Source organism: Bactrocera dorsalis, unplaced genomic scaffold (assembly GCF_023373825.1).
Source record: "Bactrocera dorsalis isolate Fly_Bdor unplaced genomic scaffold, ASM2337382v1 BdCtg079, whole genome shotgun sequence".
In the NCBI taxonomy this organism is placed as follows: Eukaryota; Metazoa; Arthropoda; class Insecta; order Diptera; family Tephritidae; genus Bactrocera; species Bactrocera dorsalis.
In genome coordinates this window covers 38,837-52,291 of record NW_026038130.1, presented here as the reverse complement: position 1 = coordinate 52,291, position 13,455 = coordinate 38,837, and the positions used below count along the sequence as shown (strand labels likewise).

General features: G+C 34.2%; 1 protein-coding gene across 2 annotated transcripts; it reads left to right on the top strand.

Annotated features, from left to right (window-relative positions):
* Positions 1-432: 432 nt before the first annotated feature.
* Positions 433-13,171, top strand: LOC105224852 (probable G-protein coupled receptor Mth-like 8). 2 transcript variants are annotated; one of them, XM_049461688.1, is made up of 7 exons: positions 433-1,598; positions 3,447-3,603; positions 10,445-10,636; positions 10,712-10,933; positions 12,392-12,542; positions 12,633-12,845; positions 12,942-13,171. In XM_049461688.1, the coding sequence occupies exons 1-7, from the start codon at positions 597-599 to the stop codon at positions 12,991-12,993; spliced, it is 1,989 nt and encodes a 662-aa protein (XP_049317645.1). In that variant the 5' UTR covers positions 433-596; the 3' UTR covers positions 12,994-13,171. The 2 variants fall into 2 exon arrangements, with proteins under 2 accessions (XP_049317645.1, XP_049317644.1); XM_049461687.1 differs by having other exon boundaries at positions 435-1,598; positions 12,939-13,171.
* The last annotated feature ends 284 nt before the right edge of the window (positions 13,172-13,455 follow it).

The window sequence follows — 13,455 nt, the reverse complement described above, 5'->3', positions numbered from 1 at the left end:
TGTTTTAATTGAAAAAGAACAAAAAAAATAGTTAAAAACTCAAAACAAAAATAAATTGATTGAAAAAAATAACAAAACATTTAATTGAAAAAGCAAAAATAAATTAGTTTTACAAAAAAAAATTAATTGGAAACACATCAAAAAAAATTAAAAAAAAAATATTCAAATTATTAATAAAAATTCTTAAAACAAAAAAAAATAATGAAAAAAACATTTTTAATCGAAAAAGTAAAACAGTTTTAATTGAAAAAAAGCGTTGATTGAAAACATAATATAAAAATTAATTGATAAAACAAAATAAAAGTTTTAATTAAAAAGTAAAAAAAAAAATTAGAAAAAATAATAAAAAAAAAATTATTGAAAAAGCAAACAATAATATTATTTACAAAAAAATTTTAATTGGAAACACATCAAAAATTTCGAAAAAAAATGTCCAAATATTAATAAAAGCCCTAAAAACATAGAGAAAAATAATAAAAAAAAGTTTTAATTGAAAAATAATTAAAAAAATTTTGCTGAAAAAAAAATTTTAATTAGAAACACATCAAAAAATTTCGAAACCAAAAATTCCAATTATTAATAAAAATTCCTAAAACATGTCTCCGCTACGACACCAAGGCGTCGGCCAAATGTGCGCGCCAACATTAGTGAAAGCAATTAAAGATGTTCGTGCTGATGTGGCAACAACACAATACACATGGTCGCTAATGGCCGTTTTCGTCATAATTATTAGCAGTTGTTGTTGTTGTAGCAGCGTAGCGGCAGCTGCCAGTGGTGCTGCAGCGGATACGAGATATCATTGTGCCTTCATCGATACCATTAATGTGACGGGTATAGCCTGGGCGTATGAGCAACCTAATGTGACGGCGGGGTTGAATAACACAGGCAACAACAACAACAACAATGACAACACAAATAACAAAAATGACATTGTTAGTAGTAATAACGGCAGTGCCAGCAGCAACCAAAACTTTACCGATAACAACAACAATATCAGCGATAGCAGCAACAACAACAACAACGTTAATGGCAGCAAAAACAGTAGTGACACAGATATCCATAACAACAACAATGGAAGCGATATAAATATCAATAACAACAACAACATCACAAACGACAAGAACAACGACGACAATAGCAACAACGACAATGCTGCCTTACTAAAAAGTCTCGGCATCACTCACATACCACCCGAGCTAGTTGCCGCCTACACTTTCATCATCAAAGATGGCATACGCGTGCCGGTGGAGCGCCACATGCGCGCTTGCATTTGTAAGCTGAAACCCTGTATTCGCTTCTGTTGCGCCGAGGGTCACTACTATGATACGCTGAGTAAATCATGCGTTTCCATTGCAAGCGTAATCGATACTGATGTGGTAAATGCCACACAGCAGCAGCAGCAACAACAACAGCAACCACATAGTCTCGTGTTCGCGCTGACGGGCATGGATCATCACGAGGTGGCGGTGCGGCACAGCAACGGCAGCACACGCTTAGTGCGGACCGCGCATCATTTCAATGTAAATATTGGTGTGCCGTGCGCGCGAATGCGTTACGTTCACCGTGACAATCAACTGGTGCATTGGACGTTATTCGAGGTAAAGTTCATTGACATGTCGCACTTGATTTCTTACAAACAATTCTATATACTTAAAGTTACTCAATCGATGCACTTGCTGGTTTAAGAAAAATCATAATTCGGGCTATTTTTGCTCATGAAATGATGAGCCAATTCTTATTAACAGAAGTCAACAGAAGTGCTCGAACTGCTCGTTCAGCAAGTAAAATTTATAATTAAATATTGCCTACACTTAGGCTCGTTGCACATATTTTAGCGAAGACACATACATACATTTAGCCAAGACATATACCAAAACGATCACAAACATTTTTAGAGGTGAAACACTGAATCACTGTTCGACTTCGTGATATCACGTCAAATGAAAAAGCTTTCCATACAACCCCTTCATTCAGGTCGTTCCGTTTGTATAACAGCTATGTGCTATACTTGTAGTGATTCGATCTGAACAATTTCTTCAAAGATTGCATCGCATAACAATATGTGCCAACTTGGAAGAAGATATCTCGTCAAATAAAAAAGTTTTTCATACAAGCGCTTGATATCGATCGTTTAGTTTGTTGGCAGCTGCTTGTTATAATGATCCGATATCCGCTGTTCCAACAAATGAGTGGCTTTTATTGATAAAATGACGCTTTAGATCGATGTTACAAAAAGTGAGAAACTTGTTCGTGAAAGAGGAACTTCTGGCATTGATGGAACGATATTTTCTAGTTAGTAACACTAACAGCTCAAGTGAAAAGTCCCCGGCCTACCATAGTAAGACACGTTTTTGGCAGAATTCATTTTTTTTTCTTCAGCGTAGATCCCTTCAAGAGTAAAACACTGATTATAGCGACCCTCCAACTTTTCGATACCATTTTTGTAGTAAAATTTGCTTCAAAATGTTCCTCAGTTTCGCTGATCACCTCTTCATTCGAAGAAAATTTCCTCTCAGCGATCATTCTTTTAAGATCTGACAGAGAAAATAGTCGCTAAGGTCACATCTGGAGAATACTGTGGACGCGGAAGCAATTCGAAGCCCCATTCATGGATTTTTGCCATCGTTTTCATTGATTCTTTTCACTGATTTTGACACTGTGCATTGTCTTGGTGAAACAGCACTTTCTTTTATTTGAAATGTGGCCGTGTTTCGGCAATTTCGTTCTTGAAAAGGTCTAATAACACTATGTAAAAGTCGCTATTGATAGTCCCTACTTTTTTAATGTAGTCCATAAAAATTATTCCATGTCCATCCAAAAATACAGACGCCATAACCTTGGCAATCGACTGTTGCATTTTTCCACGCTTTCAGCGGGTTCATCGTGTGCAGTCCCACGGATGATTGTCGATTGGAATTCGGAGTGAAATGATGGAGCCATGTTTTTTCCATTGTCACATATTGATGCAAATCAATGGATTTTTTGAGAGAACACTTCGGTGAGCAGATAATTCCACGTCTTGAGCCGGTCGATTGGCCATCAAGATCGAATGATATCACACCGTTAGTCCTTTTCCTGTGTGGATATGTAAAGTCTAAAGTCTATGCAGACAATCCCGCTTCGATTCAGGTCTTGGAGCAAAACATCACGCGTGTCATTCGCCAGTTACCAGTCGAAATGCTCGAACGAGTCATCGAAAATTGGACTCAATGGATGGACCATATGAGACGTGGCCGCGATAAACATTTCCCCATTAAATTTGAAGTTTTTGTGTTTTTTGTTTTAAAAAGTAAGGATCATCAAAATGGATCACTGTATATTAAGTCCAGCAGAAGATTTAGATGACAAAATTTAGTTGAAATTCGTCGAGTTGTTTCTGAGATATTTTTGTGAAATAACTATTCCTAATTCTCATGACTAAATCGTTTTATTATTTTTCCTTGCAGAATGGTTCCATTGCCCATCGAAATTACTTATTTTCGAACTATTATTGTTATACACCGCATCAATTGGACAATGTTACATGGGAGTGGCAACCATTGGCTTGTGTACCCAAAAAATTGCCCTTCGTTCTGACAACCAAAGAGTGGACCTATGCAATTTGTAAGTGAAAATTAAATTCACATTGTTATATGCAATATTTGAAAATGTTGTTGTTGTTAGAACAAAAAATTAAAATGTACCAAGTTTTATTTCCACAAATATCGTGATTGGAAAGAACGGATATTTTTAGATTAAAATTAACAACCAATTAAACTTAATCTTTTTCGATTAATGGCACCGATGGGTAACAACAGCCCAATAGGCATTTCAATCGGGGTTAACATCTAACTTTTCAAAATATAACAGTTATATAATATATGCCTTTCAATGCCTTTATGTTTTCGGCAGATAAGCATGACCCAAGTAAATATCTCCCAACATCGTTCTTTAAGGAGAAGTGATCAGACAGACACAGATTCATAGTAAGGAACATGAACTAAAAAGTGATAGTTCTGTCTAAAAATGGTAGAAAGTTAGTTAATGCCGACCTCCCATTGTAGCTTTTGTGAATGTGAAAAAAATCGAACAAAAAATTTTCAAAAAACTTCGTGGCCAACACTACAAATAAGTAAAGGGCTTGGATATGCCTTCTTGAAACGATCATATACTATTACTCGTATAGTGAGTAAAACTTCGATAATTCATTCCACGGTATGCTCCTGCTATAGTCTAATACATCACTTAAGAAGGCAACAGAAATCTAGTGAGCTAGTGAAATTTTCTGAAGCATTACTCAATTCATTTTCGTGAAGAAAGACTTTAAACCCAGTAGTAAAATTTATCAACACTATAGAAAATAAAAAACCGAATATAGCCGATTTAAAAAATTTTTTTTTTGTTGGTCGTTGTGCGTATGATACAAAATAGAACAGCTATAAGGTTGCCACCTGTTAAGAAGGTTTATAATGATATGGGTATCAAATTGAAGAGGCTAACGGAAAATTTTATACAAAAAATTAAATAAAAAAGCTTACAGATAAACATATTTTTGGAAGGGTTGCCACATATTTTTTTGTAAATTTCTTTATATGGTGAAATAAATGAAATATTGCAGTATAGCACGTTAAATATTAGATGTTTAGAAATATTATTGAAGAGAGTTGCCGATATTTTGAAAATTTACAAGGTTGCCACCTGTTCAGAAAATTTATAAGATATTGATATGGGTATCAAAGTGAAGAGGGCAAAGAAAGCAAATAGTTTAAATATATTTCGAGAAGTGTTGCCACTTCTTAAATAATTTTAATGCAATAAAATTGGTAATATAAAATAAGTGTTACCAAACTGAAACAAAAAATAGAAAAACGTACAGATGGGCATATTTTGAAAGGGTTGCCACATGTTTACTTTTTTATTATATTTATAATATATATAATATATCAAATAAACAGAGAAACAGATTTGAGAAATATTATTGAGGAGAGTTGCTAAATATTGCCAACTTTTATAAAAAAAATACTTAAAAAATATTAAAAAGCCAAATAAATTATAATAAGAATATAAAACTAAATCGGTAAAAAATGTTTTAAATATGTTTTGTTGTGGAGGGGAGTTGCCACTTGCTAAAGAATTTTAATGCAATAAAATTGGCAATATAAACGAAGCACTACTTACTGATAAAAAAATATAAAAAAACTTACAGATTAATATTTTTTTGAAAGGGTTGCCACATGTTTATTGTTTTATATTATATTAATAAGATAAAATAAATATAAATAACTGAAATATTTCAGTATTGATATTGAATAAAACAGGTTTGAGAAATGTTATTGAGGGGAGTTGCCAATATTTTGAAAAAGATTGCCAACTGTTATAAAAAAAACTTCAAAAAATAAATAAAATTATAATAAGGTTATACAACTTTTTTATACCGATACTTAGAGAAAGAATTTTAATATATTTTGAGCTGGGTTGCCAGATGTTTTAATTTTTTTATTTATGATATTTAATAAACTGTTATTATTACTTAAAAGACAAGTCTTACATTTTTTTATAAATTTATTTCCTTAACAAAATTAGTTTTAATGAGAAAGGTTTACTTAAGTAAATATTGCCAACAAGCGTTCCCAGCCTAAAATTTAAATGTATATAATTAATAATATATAATAAGTAATACTACTATGAGCAAAAAAATAGTAAGACTTTTTTTCATAATTTAAAATTAATTTTTTTAATCATCAAAATCCCTCACAATGTAATCCCCCTTGGCCTAACACACTGGAGCCGGCGCGATATTGGTTGAAAGTTTGGTATAAAACTCACGAAGAAACAATGCACTATGCGACGGTCTCCGGCCACTGTTTGCGAATAGCTTCGCGCAAACGAAGGTTTTTGAAAGTTTGGCTCATTCCGAGCGAAGGAATTCGTAATGCACCATACCTCGATAATCGAAGAAAACTGTCAACATAACCTTCATTTTTGACATAACTTCACGTGGTTTTTTGATCGTTTGACCGTCTCTTTCCGGGTCGTAAGAATAGATCCAAGGCTCATTACCAGTAATAATACGTTTTATGACAACCTAGTAGTCGGAAAGCATTGTTTCACAGACGTTAACGCGACCGTGTTTTTCGAAAAAATTTACTGATTTTGGAACCAATCGTGCTTTCACTTTTCTTAGGTCCAAATTATCTTTCAATATGGTTTTCACTAATGCTTTCGACATTCCTAAGATGCCAGCAATATCTCTGATTGTTACTCGTCGATTCTCAAATACCAATTCCTTTATTTTATTGACGTGCTGATCATCAGTTGATGGCCGTCCTGGATGTGGTTCATGGTCGACGCGTTCTCGACCGTCTTTGAATACTTTGCACCAATTAAAAATACTTGCTCGCGACAAATAATAATTACCGAAGGCTTTTCCAACATTCGGCACCAGAAACTGGATTTCGCACACAACATTTAATGGAACTTCTTTGTTGAATAATTTCACTCATCGTAAAAATCGCCGAATGCACTTTAAGTACTTCAGAGAGATAAGCGCATACTAAACAGTAATGATTATTTAGTTGGATGATATTTGCGAAGATGTCACTGACAGTCATACCAACCTAGAAAAAAAATATTTCGACGTATGGGTGTTCGATCGAAATTTAAATTAAAAAGTCGTACTATTTTTTGCCCACAGTATGGGAAAAATGTATATTAGATTTTTGTGTATTCGGACAGTTGCTTACGCTGGCTTAAGCTAGCTTATTCACATTATAGTTAGGCCTTAAGTGTCGTAGGCCATGTCTCCAGCATTTATAATGCATTTATGTATGTATGTCCTATATGTATGTAAATTTTGTCTGATACTTAGCTGATGGCTATTAAAGTAATACGCCCACCAACGTTGATGGATACGTGCTCGCTGACGCGAACTTAAGGCGAACCGCGCACTATTGGCACTTATGATTAAGTTGTTTTTCAAAATGCTTTTAGTTTTTTATTGCCGATTTCTGCTAAAAATAGCCCCTTTAAATAAGATATTCATAAAAGAAAATTCCATAACTATTTTTAGAACTTAAAAAATTATATTTAGTTCGAGGCAACTTCTGTATTTTATATATAAATGTATTATATACATATATAAATATGTACATATGTATGTTGATTTGTGTGTGTTCGATTTGGTTTGCGCACATGATCATATTTTCCAGCCACATGTGCATGTGTGTGTGTGCGTGTGAGCATATTTTCATTTAATAATTGCAAGTAGCGCGCCCATTTGCTAACCGTTATTTGCTGTTGATCCAACAAATTGCATTTTGCTCAAAGCACAGATAGAAATAGCTACAACAAATCGATTTGCCACAAATTCAAACAACTGATTAAATGTAAACAAACTTTATTGATTTTGGTTTTGGAAGAAAACACACAAATTTCATATGCCAAAGTAAGCAACGGACCGTGTGAGTTTTCTCATAATTTATTGCGCGCCATATGAATGTTTGTAGGTATGTGTGTGTGTGGGTATTTGCCGTGTGTAATTACAGTGGAGTGTGAGCGGTATTGATTTGTAGTTAAATGGGCGTAATGTGCTATTAATTGCACATTAAGGTGGTGCGAAAAGAATGAAATATTAATTGTAAAGTACATATATACATATGTATGTACATGTATGTGGATGTACATACATATGTATATGAGTATAGAGTAGTTGATTTTGTAGTTTGAAAGCGGTTTGCATAATGAATGAAGTTTTAGAAGGTGGCAACCCTAATCATATGCATATGTGCCTTTAAAATAATTTTAGTTTCAAACATTTTCACGAAAAAATTTGGACTTTGAGTGCAATAATGGCAAAAAATTTATTTATTTTCAAACAGCTGGCAACTCTATTCAATATATTTATTTTCAAGCAATTGCAAACCCGTTGTGATTTGTAGTCATTTTCTAATTATTAATTTATTTTGCAAAAGTAGCAACCCTAACGCGAAAAAATTTCTTCCAGCATTTCTCTTTAACACTATATACCATACCGGACTTTCTTCTCATTATAAATTTTTTTTTTTATAATATTTGAAAAAAAATTTGTTTGAAACAGGTGGCAACTCTTTGCCAATAATTATTTTAATATTTTTTAAGAAAAAAACATTTTCTACTTTATGACCATATCCGAATTACTTACTTATGTTGCGCAAAGTGGCAACCCTGACGGAAAAAAAACTTATATCTTGTGACTCCTTTGACACCAAATACAACATTATGTTTATCCAATATCAAAATTTTTTTATAGTGTTTGACGGTGAATTTTTTTTAACAGGTGGCAACTCTATGCAAAATTTTATTTTAGTATTTTTCAGTTAAAAAGTCCATCTATCTAGTACCCATCTCTCAATTAACTACTTTTGTTGGAAAAATTTGCAATTACTTACTTATGCTGCGCAAAGTGGCAACAAGACTTATTCCAACAGGTTTTTTTGACACCAAATATAACGCAAGGCCTTCTCTTTATCAACATTTCTTAAAATGTTTGACTGTGCAAGGTATTTATATTTTTTGAAACAGGTGGCAACTCTGAGCAAATGTATATTTTAATATATATCAATTAGCAACTTCTTCTAACTTTTACCCATTTCCTAATTACTTATTTATGTTGCTAAAGTTGGCAACCCTAATGGAAAACAACCAGTAAAGTGCCCTCATGGAAAGACTGAAACAAAGCAATAACCCCTTAAAAAAATATTTTTTCTGTAGACAACGAACCATCGCATATTAAGTACCAAGGAGATTTCTGCATATAACATATTTTTCATCTTATCTTATTCAAAAGAACAGTGAGTTTAATCCCACTAAAGGAAAAACAGGAAGACATGTGTTCTGTTCTTTAAGAGTAAGTGTAAGAGATCTCAGATGAGAACTCCTTTAGATATCAGTACTTGTAATGTTCTTATACTATCTGCTTTAAGGTTCATGAAAACCCTTTGAACTTTCATTAGAATATCCTACAAGAAATAAATTTTTATCTGTATGGCAGCTACATACATACAAGTATATGCTATAAGGCTCCGATCTCAACATCTCAAGCATTTCAAATTTCGTCAATATATGTACCTCGTCAAATAAAAAGGTTTTCCACACAAAGGCATGATTTGGATTGTTCAGTATGTACGGCAATTGAGGTCCGATATTGGCGGTTTCGCCAAATAAGCTGCTTCTTGGAGAGAAAAAGAAAATTAAGGATCGTTATCTTTAAAGCTGAGGTCTATTTCGCGACAGACGAGCGCGTGGAAAGATGGTTATGACTACATACAGATCCAATGTTTTTTCATGGGTTAATGTCAGCGAATGCGTTTCGACAAAATGGAGAGACTCATAAAATTGATCTAATTTAAAACGGACTCGTCTTTTAATAGGCAAAAATCTTTATTAACGCCTTCAATAGATGGATCTGGAATGGCCTTCAACTCATTTTTGGAGCACCATTAGATTGCTCGACAGTTTCGACTTCATAAAACCACGTCTCATCACCAGTAATGAAGGATTGATGTATGTCAAGCATCTCTGTTGCGAGCTCTAATTGACGTCGCGTTTGCAAAAGATGTCGGTCTTTTGGAACATAGTCTAATATTGATGCGGTTCATACCCAAAACATTAACCAAAATGACAGATGTTAAGATCTTCTGTTATCTCTGTGATGCAAACACGAAGCTTTTCAACGCTTACTTCTTACTTCTTTAATATTCGGGATAGACTTCTAATGACCTCACGATCTTCACGTAATGCTGCAGGCGACTGAAAGATTCGTGACAAAATAGATCCTCTAAAATACTACTGCAACATTTTTCCATAACCGTGATTCCATTGGAGAACAATCTAGGAAAAAAGAGTTTATCGAGAGAGGGAGCAAAGTTGAAATGAACCAATCCCAATCTTATTTGATCAGATATAGAATGACCGATTTCATGTGTTTTCTAAGAAATTGTCTACTAAAAATTCTACTAAAAGTTTCCATTCCTTAACTGTAGAGGCACCTAGAAAGCTATTCTATGATTGAAAGCAGCCTATGTTTAGCTCTCTTCACTGTTATTAAGATCGACAAAGTAAAAAATACTAAAATTTCCAAGCGACAAAAGTCAAAGTCCTCCTTGATCTGCTTGTCGATAATGAGACACTCGTGCTCAATGAACTTAATTTTCTGTTAGTATAAAAATGTTTGATGGATTACCCTAATACGTGGGTATTTGCGAAAAAATAATTTCAAATAAATATTGAAAATCACATAAGTAATTCTCTACAAAATCGAAAAGTTCAAAGCAAAAAACTTCAATTAGGCATTTATCTATTTTTAGGTATGTTCAAAAAAGCCCATGATTAATGTTTCTATAAAAAACATTAATTTTTATGTTTCCGTTAACTAAATAAACATGTGTTTAGACTAGCCGCTAATTTATACGATTTGACTCGCCCACAGGTTTAATACTGACTGTCATCTGCATGTTTATCATCCTCTTCATCTATCTATTCGCCAGCAATCTGCGCAACACATTCTACGGCGTTGCCATCAAGGTCTACACGCTGTGCATTATCTTCGGTTATTCGATAATGGCGCATCTGACGCTCACCGATCCTGCAGAGTTTATGCCGTGGACTTGCATCAATTTGCGTAAGTTTGTTTTGGCCTTGCAACACTTTTTTGTCTCCATTTTTTAATATTATTCAACTTTTCGTTCTTTTGCAGCCGCCTGTGTGATCATTTACTTGGTGTTATCCTTCTATATACTGAGCTTGATCAGTTTCAACTTTTATATGCATTTCCATGATATTATCATGTCGCGTCTAATGTTTTGGGTTATATTCTTTCCGATCGCCCTTTTGACGGTCGGTTGGTCGATATTCGCGGCAAACAATGACTACGATGGAAAGGCTATATTTGGCGGCGGCGACACCTGTTGGTTCGATCGTAAGTTAAGAGAGAAAATTTATTTTCATTTATTTAGTCAAAAAAATAGAAATAAACTCAAGAAAAAACGTTAACTTCGGTTGCAACGAAGAATATACAAGATTCCATACAAGACCTTGATTATTATCGGTTATTTTGTATGGCAGTTTATATGTTATAATGGTCCGATCTGAACAATTTCCGGGGAGATTACATAGTTTTTAAACATATCTTCACAAATAAGAAGGTTTCGAAACAATTATTGGTTTTGGATCGGTTTGGTCCGATGACAGCGATTCCGACAAATGAACAGCTTTTTGGAGAGACAAAGCTAAATTTTCAAATCAATATTTCAAAAACTGATAAACCAGTTCGCGTATATAAAGACAAGCCGACAGACATAGCTCAATCGACTCAGCTCGTCATGCTGCTCGTTTGTATGTACATTTATGTTATAGGGTCTCTAAACTCAGTTGGATAGACGAAAAGCAGTATATTCGATGTATGAGGGTCAAGGGTTTATATAATGCGGTTTCTTCCATTTTATGCACAAACTTAGGCCATAACAAGGGAAATAATGGCTAATCGAAAAAGTCTTTTCGTATATTGTCATTAGATGTCGATGCAGTTGTATATCTCTAGTGCTACCAATCATATTGTGTCATACCATATAATATTGGAAAGGAGAACTTTTAAGCTTCATTAAACTAAATATTAAAAAATTAAAATATTAATAATTAAATTCGGGGAAATTGAAAAAAAGTTACAGCTGTTCAAAAATGAGTGAAAATAGTGAAATTCAGCTCCTTCAGCGAATTTCATTTCATATTTTCGATCGACTGAAAACGGGTTCCACGAAGCGGCAATTTCAATTTGGGGAACAAAAAAAATCCAAAGACCCAAATCTGGTGAATACGGTTTCGTTTTTTTTGTTTTGGTTTCGGTAAATTTTTTCCCCTCTCCATTCCGACGATTGTCGACTTATTTGCATGTCAAACTCTTAAACCTATGACGCATCGGCATTTATAATGCTCTCCATGAATGTGAGATCGGAATTCGCACGATCATGTTTGCCCAAAGAGACATCTTTCCGGAAGTCTTTTTGAAAGAAAAAAAATCAACTTTATCGGGATGAGTCGATCAAGAATGCGCATATCCAAAATATCCACCGAAATCATTGGAACCGACTCGAGTGATATGCCGAGCTCTCTTGCAATATCTCTAACACTTGCCTGACGAAGTGACTGACTCCCAGAAGGAGACATGCTTCAACGTTCTCCCAACCGTCTCTAAAGACTTTGTACCACTTGCAAATAGGCTTGTGTTTGATAAAACTGAATTACAAACGAAATTTGGTTAGAAATGCAAAATCTATATCAAATAAATTATTTTTGATTTAATTACAATTTCCGGGTGTTGTTTTTGTCGCAATGTGGTTTATGTTTTTCCTTAATGTCGTTTCTTCCAACTTTACTTTAGCTCGCAACTGGTCCATCATGGTCTACTATTATGCGCCCATTTTCATCGCTTGTGTTATCTGCATATTTTTCTATATACTAACCTTGATCCATATCAGTGAAGGACAGGACTATAATTTTCGTAAGGCTGCGGAAACACTCGACGAGAATCGGTATTTATAATGATTGTGATTTGCTTTCACTAAAAACTGTTTACATTTTAACTTCCCTATATTTTCCCTATATACTACTCGTCCTCACAGCTTTAAATCGTTCTTTAAGTTCTTCAGCTATACCTTCATCGTCTTTTTGGCCTGTGTCACATCGTTCGCCATCAATTACTATCGCGAAGATCCCACGCACATCAACTATGCCGTCTGTTTGTTCATCATTTTTCATGGCTTCGGCGCATTGTACGCTTTGATTGGACAAAATCAGGAGGTTCAAAACTTTTTGCGACGCATCGAGGATGATGTGTAAGTACGGAAGGTGCTATCGTGCTAAAAAAAGTTATTAAATATTTTTCAATATTTTACAACAACATATATATTGTATGCATATCTTTGTAGCAGCAGCGATGACGATGAGATGACGGACAGCGCCGTGCCCATGTCGGGCTTCTAAGCATTTCGGTTCAACTCGGATTGGACAACTGATCATTATAGTTTTTGTTATTGTTTGAGTGTAAATAAGTTGTTTTCAGTCGTGTATGTACAAAATATATATTGTAATCTATAACTGTACTTGTATTTATATATATAATAATAAAGCGTATAGTTCTTATGCCGTTATTATAAACATATATTGGAGTATTTCACCAATATTATAGGAATAAATAACTTCTTCTGCAGTAGCTCCTCCGACCAAGAGAACTTTCACTACAGTTTGAAGCATATCTCAGCAATCCATGAAAAACCCAATACTATCAGTTCTAGATGTCAGAGACGGACTGCCATAGTACCGTCATCTTCTGTTTAAGGTCTCTAGAATTTCCCTTAGGTCTACCACAACACCATCATGAGCTGCTTAAGGTCTCTAGGATTTCTGCTGGGTCTAGCACAGCATCATCATCTTCGGTTTAAGGTC

Coding starts and splice junctions, on each gene's coding strand:
- LOC105224852 (XM_049461687.1), top strand. CDS start 597: ATGTCTCCGCTACGACACCAAGGCGTCGGCCAAATGTGCGCGCCAACA. Junction 12,543..12,632: donor GAAACACTCGACGAGAATCG/GTATTTATAATG, acceptor TCGTCCTCACAG/CTTTAAATCGTTCTTTAAGT. Junction 12,846..12,938: donor CGACGCATCGAGGATGATGT/GTAAGTACGGAA, acceptor ATATCTTTGTAG/CAGCAGCGATGACGATGAGA.